The sequence below is a fragment of the Helobdella robusta genome (assembly GCF_000326865.2).
Source record: "Helobdella robusta unplaced genomic scaffold HELROscaffold_28, whole genome shotgun sequence".
Lineage (NCBI taxonomy): Eukaryota > Metazoa > Annelida > Clitellata > Rhynchobdellida > Glossiphoniidae > Helobdella > Helobdella robusta.
Window position 1 is genome coordinate 100,058 of NW_008704435.1, and position 13,793 is coordinate 113,850.

Genomic DNA, 13,793 nt, shown 5'->3' on the forward strand with positions numbered 1-13,793 from the left:
AAACTTGGCTAACTGCTGATTTGTCTAAATTAATTGATTTAGATAATTATGATTTCATAGATCTCCCACGTAAAAATAAATTGGTTGGGGGAGTTGGATTTTTTGTTGAAAAAAAAACATTGAATATTCAAAAAAATATGAATTTTTCGATGAAAATATTTGCGAATTGCTCAACATAGATGTTCAACTGAACATCGATATTGTCAATATTACTTTAATTTACAGACCCCCTAAATCCAACTTAAATTTATTATTTAACTTTCTCTCAAACTTTTGCAAAAACAATGTATCAAATTTTTCATATATTATTAGCGATTTTAATATAAACTTGAACTCCTCAAATCATAGTAAAAACAGTTTTGAAAACATTTTTTATTCTCACAATTAACACTCGCTAATTGATCAACCGACTCGCGTGTCCAAAACAACTTCCACATTAATAGAATATATTTACCAATATTTACTCAGATCACCTAAATGGCATTTTAATGGTGGATCTATCAGATCACTATCCCATATTTTCATTTAGTTTAAAACAAACATCACTTCCTAAGAAAGATGACATCTTAGTGGCAAGGAAATTTTCATCTAATACAGTAAAAGCTATTAAAGAATTATTAATGGTAGAAAACTGGGACTCTATTTTAAACGAATCTGATATTAATAAATGCTATAATAACTTCAATTCTACATTTTTAAATATGCTAAATCATCATGCTCCTCCAAAAGCAATTAAAAATAAAAAAATTAAAAAAAGTTGGATTACTAAAGATATATTAATTTTATCTAAACACGTTTATAAATTATTTAAAAAGTATAAAACAAATCCAAGCGTCCAAGCGACAATAATTTAATAAAATATAAAAAGTTTCGAAATTTTTTAACATCTACTAAAAGATCAGCTCAAAAATATTTTCATGAAAATCACTTTTATTTGGCCAAAAATAATTCTAAATATAAATGGAAAATAATTAAAGACATTTTAAAAACAAATAAGTTGAAAAATCTAATTGAGAAATTAAAATTGCTGACGAATTTATTACTGACAAACTTAAAATATCTAATGCCTTCAATGATAATTTTATAAATTTGGTTAGTTCTTGTCGAAACACATTCTCTGTTGACTCCTTGAATAAACTAAAAATTTTTACAGATCCGGTTCTATCATCTTTTTTTCTTGAACCTACAAATTGGTCAGAAGTTATTCAAATAATAAATTCGCTTAAACCCAAAATGTCAACTTTTGATGATGAACTTAACTCATTCATAGTTAAAACTTTCAAAAACGAAATTTTATCTCCACTTACTCATATTTTCAACATTTCTCTCAAACAAGGTATTTTTCCATCATGCTTTAAACTCTCAAAAATTGTTCCTATCATGAAAAAAATGACCCCTATAACTTAAATAATTACAAACCAATTTCTTTATTATCACTTTTATCCAAAGTATTAGAAAAACTGGTTTACAAACGCTTATTTTCTTTTCTTATGAAAAACAATGTTCTCTCTGAAAACCAGTACGGATTCAGAGCCCATCATTCATGTGAACTAGCCATTCTAGAATTGGTTCAAAATATATTGACCAACATGAGTTCACGTAGGCTTACTCTTGGAATATATCTCGATCTTACAAAGACATTTGATCTGATTGATCACGATATTTTGTTAAATAAACTCAACCATTATTACGCTTGGATGGTATTACAAATCAATGGTTTGAGAGTTATATCTCGGGTAGAAAGCAATATGTTTTTGTGAATGATGTTAAATCTGGGACGCGTGAAGTTTCGTTTGGAGTCCCGCAAGAGTCTGTATTAGGCCCTTTGCTTTTTTTGATTTATATAAATGACATTGCCTACTTATCAAAAAAGATGAATTGTATTCTTTACGCTGACGATTCAAACATTTTTTTATTCTTCTGATGACCTTAAACGAGATTTAAATGTCATAAATATAGAACTCAAATTATTCGAGGATTGGTTCTCTATGAACAAACTCATGGTTAATTCATCCAAATCGGCCTATGTTATATTTGGATCAAAGATTTTAACCAATAGTTTCTCGGACTTAGACCTTGTGTTCAATGTGAAATTAAACAGAACCAATCAAGTTGTTTTTTTGCGTTTAGTTCTGCAAGATAATTTGTCTTACAGTTATCTTAAATCTTAAATCAAAAATCAATAAATTCATAGGTATACTTTATAAAATCAAAAATAAGATTAATTCCACATTATTAAAAGATTTGTATTATAGCTTTATATACTCTTATATTCATTATTGTGTGATCATATGGGGAAATAGCCCTGCTTATCAGCTAGATCCCCTGTTAAAATGTCAAAAACGTTTTATAAAAATTTTATTCGATTTAAAATTTAATGACCACACCTCTAATTATTTTCAGATTGCAAAACTACTTTCAATAAAACAAATTTCCAGATCATTTCTTTTCATTGATATAATTTCTTTGATTTCTTTGTGTTTGATTTGATGAAATAAAAAATGTCAAATATATATATATATATATATATATATATATATATATATATATATATATATATATATATTTGTTTATATATATATATATATATATATTGTTATTATTTTCTCGGTTAGTTTGTTTTCCAGAAGGCTTGTAATTCTTATTTACAAATGAATATTATGTTGGTAATAGACCATAATTTTTACAATATTCTATAAATTCTACCAAATGTTTGGCGTTAATATGTTTGTAGTTCGTTTTTTCAATTTTTCTCACTAAAGTTTTTTGGTGAAAGTTTAGTTTATAAAAATTCAAAATAAACTTATTTTCCAAATTCTTGCTGCAAATAAGGCCATATTTCGATTCCGAATGAATCCACATCAGTGCTCTCTGCTGTTTATATAGGGAAATATTGACTTTGTCAAAATGAACTTAGATGGAGATTGACTTTGTCCAAATAAACTTAGATGGAAATTAGGTGTCAGGTTTCTTTAATGGCTGGTCAATATTAAAATATAAATAAATATTAAAATATGGATAAATTGGATATAATGCCTCAATGTAACAACAAAGTGTTTTTACCAAAAATTTGCGGCTAATAATTTTTAAATCTAATTTAACTAAAAAACTTGTATCCAAATTGTTGAAATATGTCTTGAATCCAAATTGCTGAAATATGTAAATTTTATTTCAAATTTTAAAAACTTTACAAATATCTATTGCTAATCCAGAAAAAATACCTTTTAATCTACTACCACTTGAAAATAAAATAGCAAATACTACTTGTGAAAATGGACTAAATTTAAATGATTTAGTGTTAATGTTTAATGTCTTATCTTTTAAAAAACATTTTTTTAACGCCATTTGGAAAGACAAATTTTTTGCTATACAAATTTTGTTAATAAGATAAATTTTGGTTTTGCTCATATCTATTATATTTTTACATATACATTTACTAAACAATTGTATTTTTTATTTTGACGGTTAGGTCAAAGGCATTAAAAAGTTAAACAAATGTTACTTTCATAGAAATAAATTAGTATTTTAACGGCTTAATAAAAACATGCAATTTGTCAAAATTCTGGAACACATATGCCTGTTTTTACTCTTTGGCTACTTCTTAAGCTTACAAACGTTTCTATATTTTCCAAATCAGCTACATTTGATTTTTCAATTTTATTTAACAAGTTGATATGCTGGTAACTTTCAAAAAAGCCGTTATCATCTAAACTGTGTCTTTTATTAATTTTATTTTTGTTACTCCAATTAATTTTGTTAATATCATCAACATTCGCAGCATTGTCATCATTATCTTCAGCTACCAGACAAGTAAAACCATGAGGGCAGAGAAGAGGATCCTCGTCAGGATATGTTATATCGACCACTGTGCATACTTGTTCTGTTGAACGTTTTTGAAATGTTTTGAAATTAAAAAAAAAAGATTGTGTTACACCAAATGTACATTGGATGATTAATATAATAAAACGTCCAATTTATCGGCAAGTTTGTAAAATAATGGCTTATAAAAAACGGCTGATAATTATTTTTATTAGTTAATGTCAAAATTTAAAAACGGGACAAATCTGTTATTTTTAAGAAGCGGTTGGATTTGGTTTCAAATTCCGGTCCCACAACTTTTCGATTTCGATTCGATAATTATTTTTATTAGTTAATGTCAAAATTTAAAAACGGGACAAATCTTATTTTTAAGAAGCGGTTGGATTTGGTTTCAAATTCCGGTCCCACAACTTTTCGATTCGTTTTATGTTATAATTTAGACGGTGCAACTTTACATTATATACAAAATTATAATGTTCCATTTTTATGCTAATCTTCTAGACTAATTTTGACTAAATGAACCTCTCAATATAACAATTAATAACGGTACCTATAATATATGTACAAATGTTTGTTTATATGTATGTATGTATGTATGTGTGTCAAATATGTACGTTGTACGTACGTATGTATGTGTATGTATGTACGCATGTGTGTATGAACGTGTGTATGTAGGTATGTATGTACGTATGTACTGTTGGTCCGAACGTTTCGATGCAAATGGGTTGAAATATTTCGCTTATGTTATTTAATGAAAAGTAATTTTGATTTAAAAAATCGGACGCTTTAAGGGCAGCGGTGCCCGCCTTCACTGAAGTATATCCGATATATCGGTCAGCCATGGTGTGCGGAAAGGTAACGTCCCAAGCCAGGGACCGTCCCTGTGCCCATGGAGTGATAATGTAACCATCAGGCCTAAAGGCTCCTTCCTCTATCAAATCCATGGGCTTTTTATAACCGGGATACCAGCCTTTTAGAAACATCGTACTAAGTATTCATTGACAGGACCTAAACGGCAAGAAAGACTATGGTATCTGAGTTCATCAACCCTTGCCCCACATGCACGATCTGGGCTCCGAGTCTCAAACCCAGACTCACGCGGACACAGAAATCATCCAATCTAGTGCCGCAGGAGGTGTTGGGTAGCGACCTCAACCAGGCAGAGCCAAACTCGCTTTGACAGCCATAATTCTGGCCTTGTCAAAAGTGCAGCTATTCAGTTGTAACAATCGGTCAACTGGTTTATTAAGACAAGGGGCAATTCAGTGTTTTAGCGAGGGGTTCTTAAACGCAACCACATCTCCGTTGGTGGCGCACCACATATTGTATACTTGAATTCTGTAGTTATCGACGTAAATCTCATCCCTCAGCAACATCAGATCCTGGAGGGTCACCGTGGCAGCAGCAGAAGCCAAAAAAGCAAAAAGTGCCAGCTCAGCCGCGGAACCCAAACTCAGGCCACCAACACATATAGGCAAAGTCCCCTGCAAACAATTTTTTGATCAAAAAAACTGGAATGGAATGGACTGGAACGCGTCACGGAGATGATCGTCAAAACTATTGAGGATTGAAACATCCAACAAAGGGGATGTTCTTAAAAAATAAACAAGACGAGGCAAAATGCAGCTTGCAATAGAAGGCATTATTGATGATACTTAGCCTTTGGGTGATAAGTTTAAAGGTTTCCAATTTTTTAGCTACGAATATGTTTTGGCTTTCACCAAGAAAAATTAGAAAATCAATCTCGTTTTTTTCAAGAATTTTAATTGGATATTTAAGGTTAAGTGTAATAGTGTTGTTCATATACAACTCGCATTTTTCAAAATTAAGTTTTAAACCTATGTTAGTTTCTGAATTTATAATAGTATTAAGGTCATTCAAAACAGACTCGACATCACCTCCCAATGAAATGTCATCTAGGTAGGCAACAACGAATTTGGATTTTAGTAATTTAATTAGTGAGTCAACAGAAAGTGCAAAAAGAAGGGGAGCCAGGAGATTTTCCTGCTGAACACCCTCAGCTGACAGGATCCGGATTCTAGTGTCGCCGAAGGATAGAAAAGAAGGCGAGTCATAAGCCGAATGACAAAAATTGAAAATCTCTGGTATAATGGATTTGGTGCAGCTCAACACCTGGTCGCGTCGTAGAGCATTAAAAGCGTTGGAGAAATCTAATTTGAGCAAACACTGGCCATCATGCATGTTATCTAAAAACCGTCTCATTGCATGTACCGCTCTCTCTGCTCCACCACTGACGCCGACACTCACCTGTTGCGGCTGCAAAATTGGAACCATTCTGTCTTTGACGGCCAACATGGCATAGTGCATTTTGCAGTCAAACGTCTCCACACACACCCGACTATTATGGGTCTGATCCCGCCGCTTTTTTTCAATAGAGCCACCAGCCTTCCGCCAAAAAAGTATGGGGTCACATCAGGTGGGCAATCACCGTTTAAAATCACGCTGATGAATGCAGTGATTGAGTTGATGAGATCAATCGAATCTTTTTTTGAAGATGTGAGGTCTTTCAAATGCTCCGGCGTAAGGCCGTCCCTGCCACCTGATGTTCCCTTTGGAAAAGTTTTTAAGCAAAAAGTACATATGGAAATGTAACGCTCAAGCTTGAACTTTTCTTGGAGGAAATTTGTTGTTTGTTATTGGGTGCAGTGAGATGTTTAGACTTTAGAACGCGTATAGTCTTTTCAGTATCAGGTGCTACGGTGTACGTTGATGACAGAAGTTGCATCGCGTTTTTTATGTTTCCTTTTTTGATCTTAGACTTCACCAAAGTTATAAACTTAGATTCGACTGATTTCTTTTTTTCCAATTTTATTAACAAATTCTGAGCAGTCAGCCATCTTCTCGACGGATTGTTTGCCAAAATCGTCAATCCTCTGATTGGTTAATCCAGCTGGATTATGACGTCTGCTGCCGCGGTGACTTTTTTTTAAGACCATTGCTGGTAAAAAGAGCAATTTGAACCATTTGATTGAAAAAGAGGATTTATCAATCATTTTCTTTCCTACTTTAGCCAGCGTTTGGAAATGTGATCCATAAAACAGAAACTAGCAAATTATCTGAAACACCTCTCTGCCATGTCGATTTTAGAAACCTGTTGCAGTGCAGCACAGCTGATAGAGACGCTGCCGACGGCATTGGCGGCAGAGACGCAACCGGAAAAGTTTCTCAATTACGCGCGTTTTGACCCCGTTTTGGCCCGAAACATTTTGAACCCTTAACCTTTCCTCCATGCCTAACCAATGTGCCATCGGGACGCAAACGAAAATGTTTGGAACATACGTGACAACGAGTGAGAGTGCTGGAACCAGTAGAGGAGCTCTGGCTAGAAGTCATAGGGATACAATAAAACCAATGGGGAATACAAAAAACTACTACCAACGACTACTATGACTGGAGTGAAGGACAACGATGGGACAACAAGCATGGCTGCAATAAGCGCTGGCTGAGAAGAAGAAACACAAACCGACTTGAGGGGATAACGAAAATGTGCTCGGGGGGCACGCTAGTGCACGATGCTGATGCACACACACACAAAATGTGCGCCGCTCGCCCTGGAAGCTATTTAGAGGTTTGTGAAGGTAGGAGGTATGTGAGTTTGGCTTATACTAAAAAGTTTATACTTAGTTTGTTTTTTTTTGTTTGTTTTCTGTCGAATTTAATGGAAACCGCGTGCAAATGTGCAAATGTAAACGAGTGTATGAAGGTAAGAGCTTGAATTAAGTTGGTATACAAATATGCTGCCACCTGGTTTAGATTATATTTGAATGAATTTATTGAAAAATGAACGACTGAATGAGTGAATGAATGAATGATTTTCCTATATAATTTATTAAATACTAAATGAATTTGTGTTAGGATTTAGTGTAAAATATAAACGCAAAATATTTGTTTTTTATATATTTTTTTATATTTTTTTATCTGTGCGAGAATAAAATACAAAAATAAAACTTAATGTATGTTTGTAGAAACTCAAACACAACGAACGTTCAGCAAGAGTCTTCAGAGGAAGAGTTTCTGTCAACGAGTGTTTCGGCCCGTCAAATTTCTGACACTCTCGAGAAACATGGCCACATCCAGTGACCAGTTTGACGTCTCTTGTTAAACAATTTGTCTTGCCTTGAAATTACCTCCTTTTATACTAAAAAATTATGTGGGCGTGCCAAAAAGTTTACATATAAATATATCACGCTGTGAGTTATATCGACGAGCCAAGTAACACGTTAAGCCCAATTTGGGAGTGTTGAGTAATCGGAAGCTTACCGTGCACACAGGCTTGTCTGTTATATTTCTCCCTACATAACCATATACAGTAAGATGCTTGTTCGGGGCTGTATGTCCTATGTTTTTTGAACAACTCGATTGTCTTTCACCCGCCAAACCCAAATCCATTATCAAAAATACTTCTTCGGTTGCAAACTTCATTTTCCTTGGTTTGCACAGTGGCCTTGAATTTGCCTTGTCACAAACATTGGAAATAAGTTCCAATAGTACTTTCAATACTTTATTGTTTTTTCTAATATAACGTCTATGACTGAACGCGTCCTTACAAGAAGCCATTACATGGCTACCGTTTCTGTTTCTATGAGACGTTCGCTGATCTGGAATGTGAAAGTTCCTTTATACGATGGCCGAAAAATACATCTCTTTCACAACGGTTAAATTTTAAAGTCATTGAGAGTAGCATACTTTGACAATATTTAGTGGTATGCTTTAAAAACCACGGAACCTGTCTCAACCGTTGTGAAAGAGATGTATCTTTCGGCCATCGTATGAAGGAACGTCACATTCTAAGCCAGCGAGCGTCTTATAGCCCATGGAAAAATTGTGTGCCCGTCAGGTCTAAAGTTTCTATCCGTGATCAGGTCTACCGGTCCCTTAATCACTGGTATGGCAGCTTTCTGGAAGCAGCGAACCAGGAAATCATTCATCGCTGAATGTCTTGCCTGGCGTCCAGAGCCAAAACTGCATGAGAGACTATGATAGCCAAATGGATCAACATTTGCTCCGCAGTGACAAACATACCCGGTAACAACTGGCAAACCAAACTTCAACCCCAAACTCACTCAAATGACCAAATTACCCGGCTTTGTGCCACAAAAGGGGTTTTGCACCGTCCTCAGCCACGCTGACCTAAGGTCGCTTTTAAATGCCAAAACCCTGGCTTTGTCCAGCGCCAAACTATTTAGGTTACAAACCTTTCTAACTGAGTTAATGCCAGCTATTTTACAAACATGACTGCAAATCAACAACATCTCCGTGTGTGGCATGCCAACTGTCAAAAACTTGGACTCTAGTTGTCCAAGTAATTCTTATCGTTGGGCAACATTGTATGTAAATATGTATATATTGGCAATATATAATAGTTCTTATATAAGCTATTGCATGTGGACCATTTTTGTTATTATGTGGATGCATGGAAAAAATAAAAAAAGCGATTTAGTATCTTTCTATTCGATTTTTGAGCAAAACATTGTGCTTGTGTGGATATGTTTGAATAAACAAACGATTTTTAATTGTTTATTTTGAAAAGTTATTATATTAAAAATTATAAGAGTTTATAGCTTCTCTGAAGATAGATAACCCACCACGGAATTAGACACATTTAACGGTTAATCCCAGATTTGTCAAATCGTAAAAATGTCGTGCTATAAATAACAAAATTCTTAATTAATCTTGTAATTATTTTGAAAATAAAGATTGACTGTAATATATTTCAAGTACCGTGTTTAAAGATACATTTTAATAAATTAAAAACTACAAAATGAACCAAATATACATTCTTTTGAGATTTATAGCGGAAAAAAGTGAAACTTTGGTTCTTTAGTTAATTTATTACCACAGTTATTAATACAAAAAATCATAATTTTTAATTTCACTTATTTGTAACCGCCAAAATTTAATTTTTTCTTTCAAAATTCGTTCGTATGAAACAAAAAAAGGATCATTATTTACTTCTTTTGAGTTATCACGTGGTGAGACAATGTTTCGATCGATTTCTAAAAAATGGAGATACTTTAAAAATTATTATTTACGATATTGGCTCCCAACTTTTCTACCGTGCCAGCAGCAATTAAGGAGAAAAACTCCCCAAATCTATAAAATGCTTCCATAAGGCTTGCGGCGTTGAATACGTTGCGGTAGATGAAGGCCTACTCGAACCTGACCTGCTCGCGGTGGGGGCTGCTATTAACTAACAGAAGAGGGCAAAAGTGAGTTTGCTGAAGCCCCAACAAGAATCCGAGGGAATGGCGCTCGTAAAATTAGTCATCTAGAAGGAAACTTTAATTTCAAACTTCGTGGCCTTTTAACCTTACTCACGCTAGGGAAAAATTTGAAAGTAAACCTAGTTAAAAATCTAGCCAAGACAGTTGGCTACGAGTATACACCTAACCACATTGCAACTTTGTCCAAATTGCTGTGTCCTACTGGGCGGTCAGCGTATCTCAACTCGATTTGCCTGTTGACATTGATTTCTGTTGAAGAGAGAGTGTAACATGCTGTACAAACATGCTCGACTTTTATTACACCCTTGTGAAAGTCGTCATTGTTAAATTGGTGTGCAAGTGAAGCCCTGCGGTGATTGGTGAGTGGTGACGGACATAGGTAGAGGAAACTACCAAGAAGGTCTAGTCAAAATCCGGCAGGTGGGTGGGTATTTTTGGCAAGATAATGGTTCATTGCTGGGAGCTACAGTAATGTTCGTATCTTGCCTGGGTGACAAAGCAGCTCTATTTATGGAGGCACTGCTTTATCCAACTGTATGTGTCCTAATAAAAACTAGCTCTTCGCCTCACCTTGTCAGTCTGCTGGCTAGTTATTTTACTTAGCGGTAGAAAGAAAAGAAACATAGTCAATATTGCCGCATTAAACGTTCGTACTTTGCGTCGATCTGCCATCACGACACGCAAACTTGCACGTCACAACATAGATGTTTTTACATTCATTGAAACAGGAATTTTTAAAACAACCCAGCTTAAGGAAAGAAGAGCCATTTACACTTTCTTTAGTCAGGGTCATTGAACAGATAATGCGCAAATAAGGGAAGTGGGGTTTGCCATTTGTAACTCACTTTCAAAGTATGTACTTTGTGATATTTCAACGCGCCTAGTGAGGATGCAACTCAGCCTGGAGAATAGATACATTGGACCTTGAACATCTGCTACGTGCCAACTCTTGGACCAAGTAGTAAAAAAAGAGAACTTGTTTAATGAACAGCTTGATGATGCTGTTTACACAACATTATACAAACTTCAGATGTTTATACAAAATATCCACATTCAGGACACTGGCATTTCATCGACTGCATACTTATCAAGCAACAACATGACCTGCGTTTTGCTTGTCTAAACAAAGCAGATAAAGCAGTGAGCGTTTGCTTGTCTAAACAAAGCAGATAAAGCAGTGAGCAAGATTTGTTACCAGGTTTTTAAAATCATTTACCTGACTTAGTTTATTAGGAGTTTCCAAAACATGTACCAAGTTTTTAAGTTTATTTGCTGTCATCCGTTAGCCCACTACATTAACTGAATTCGTGACAACTGTGGACAGATGATGAGATGAGTTTGGATGTCATCGGCGTATAAATTGCAGCAGGTACCTGATAATTCTACGACAACAACAGATCCAAGCCAAAGTTGGCGACTTGAGTTTTATCCGCCAGGTATGACTCAAACCAATTTAGTGGGTAACCGAAATACCATATAAGAACGACAATCATTCTAGCAGATATGGTAGTACACCGTATCAATATCGGCGCTAACATTCAAAAGCGCGAACATTGCCACATTTCCCATGTCAGCATCATCAGAAAAATATCTGAGACCACTTTTAGAATAGCCATTTCAGATGAGTGAGCACGACGAAAACCTGACTGAACTTTGTGTAACATTGAATTGTTGTTCAGGTTATTGAAAAGCTGACGAACAGCGGGTTTTTTCAACAATTTTTGAGACGAAAATGAGATTTGATATTGGCTTTTAACTGCTCATGACATCAGGTGCCAAACCAGATTTTTTCAACGTTGGTCTCATTAAGGCTATTTGTGAGATCTCAGCATTCAAAGATCGCTTCCTTCCATCAAATGAAATCATTTGCATCTTTTATTGAGCAACATTATTCTTTCTAACTTGCGTGTAAAAAGTTTTTTTCACATATCATTCGTCATCAAACCAGCCATTAAATTTGGAACGAACTTTTATACGTTATTCATGGGCTTGTTAATTTAAAATTTTCTACTTCAAAATTTGAATTACCAAGAAAAACAATAATGTTGACTAGTTTCAAGTGTTTTTAAAGTAGTTTATATTTATTAGTGACATTTAAGTAAAATTGCGATACAAAGTTGGAAATTTTTTTTGATGTTTTTTTGAAAGCCGGAGTTAAATATTTTTTATCCGATTCCAACACTCGCTCACAACAGTAAAATATTACTAATTAATGTTATTTTAACAAAATAAATTATTAAATGACACGACATCTGCTTCTTTTAAAGCCTCTAAGCTTCGGCCGATGGTTCTGAAATAAATTGACCAAATTGATTACTAACGGTGGTGCATCTTTGACGAACAGAAATTGGCGCTTTACACAAAATGCCTAATACTTTTTGATGTCCATACCGAAATAAAAAATTGTTTGTCCAAAACACAAAATTGAAAAAATTCGTCAAGATTAGCATACGAACTCCAGTTGAATCCAATTTTTATTTATATATTTGTCGATATAACAAGAGTAAAATTAAAATTTGAATCATCACCAAAATTTAGTAATTTAAATTTTGTTATAGCTTTTTCACAAACAAAAATTTCATAATTTAAATATCAGAAAGATTTAAAAACTTTTTTTCCAATTTTCTCGTAGCAAATTCACTCTAATTTATGAATTGCGCATTCATTTCAATTAGACGTAGATAAATCAAATATTTATTTAATTTACGCTTCAAATATATTAATAAAATATCATTACCGTCATTGTGGGAAGAGACTGGCAGTAACCATGAATTTCCTGAAAAATTGCAAAAAAATAAATTTCTTTATAACACAATACATAATACAAAATATAACAATAAGCAGCCGATAATACAATAAACTTTTGTTCATTGTATTATCGACCGTAATAATTTAGAACAATAATTGTGAGTAGCATAGCTTAACAAGGATTTAAATTTTAACTACGTATTTGTTGTACAAAATAACAAACTGAAGTTTTTTACGGCGTGTTAATATTTTATATTTATAAAATAGAACATCTGAAATTGTTTTAAAATTAACTAGAATGTATAAAAAATAATACATTATAATAAAAAAAATTACAACTTCTGGTAAATAAAATTTGTTTAGTCAAAGATTCTAAAATTGGTACCGAACACATTTACTTATAACAAGGAATTTCCTAAATGTTATTGTATGATAATACATAAATATGTTATAAAAATCCAATACATACAAACTCACACACAAAAACACAGGCGCACACACATACACACACACACACATATATACACACCCGATCCCAACGTCTGTTATGAAGAAATTTGTCGATACACTTCTTTTATTTCTTACTATATATATATAAAATCGAATCAAATTTTGTATTTATATAACGCCAATTATAATTGCTTCTCATCAGCGCTCTCCTCGTATAAAGCATGTTGAAAGCAAAGCCATCATCGGTGGAGATCACTAGGAGTTACCAAATATATATGTCTTTAGACGTTTTCTAAACTCAGCTAATGATAACCAAGATATACGTAGTTCGATAGATAGGTTGTTCCAATAAACAGCCCCAGCAACTGCAAAATCTATGTCTGCTGTTTTCAGATTTCGATCTCTAACATAAAACGTGTTTGAATCAGCAGACCTTAGAGCCCATAAGATGACATAGATAAAACTCTAATACATTTTTTTCTAAGTATTTCGGGGCCAGACCATTCAAACCTTTAAATACCATTACACCCA

At 33.8% G+C, this 13,793-nt stretch overlaps 1 protein-coding gene across 1 annotated transcript; it reads right to left on the bottom strand.

Annotated features, from left to right (window-relative positions):
- Positions 1-5,081: 5,081 nt before the first annotated feature.
- On the bottom strand, positions 5,082-8,606 carry HELRODRAFT_173810 (hypothetical protein; the record flags this gene model as incomplete). Its single annotated transcript, XM_009020421.1, has 5 exons — positions 5,082-5,303; positions 6,222-6,451; positions 6,932-7,162; positions 7,825-7,956; positions 8,567-8,606. 5 exons carry the CDS (start codon positions 8,604-8,606, stop codon positions 5,082-5,084), a joined length of 855 nt encoding a protein of 284 aa, XP_009018669.1.
- Positions 8,607-13,793: the final 5,187 nt, after the last annotated feature.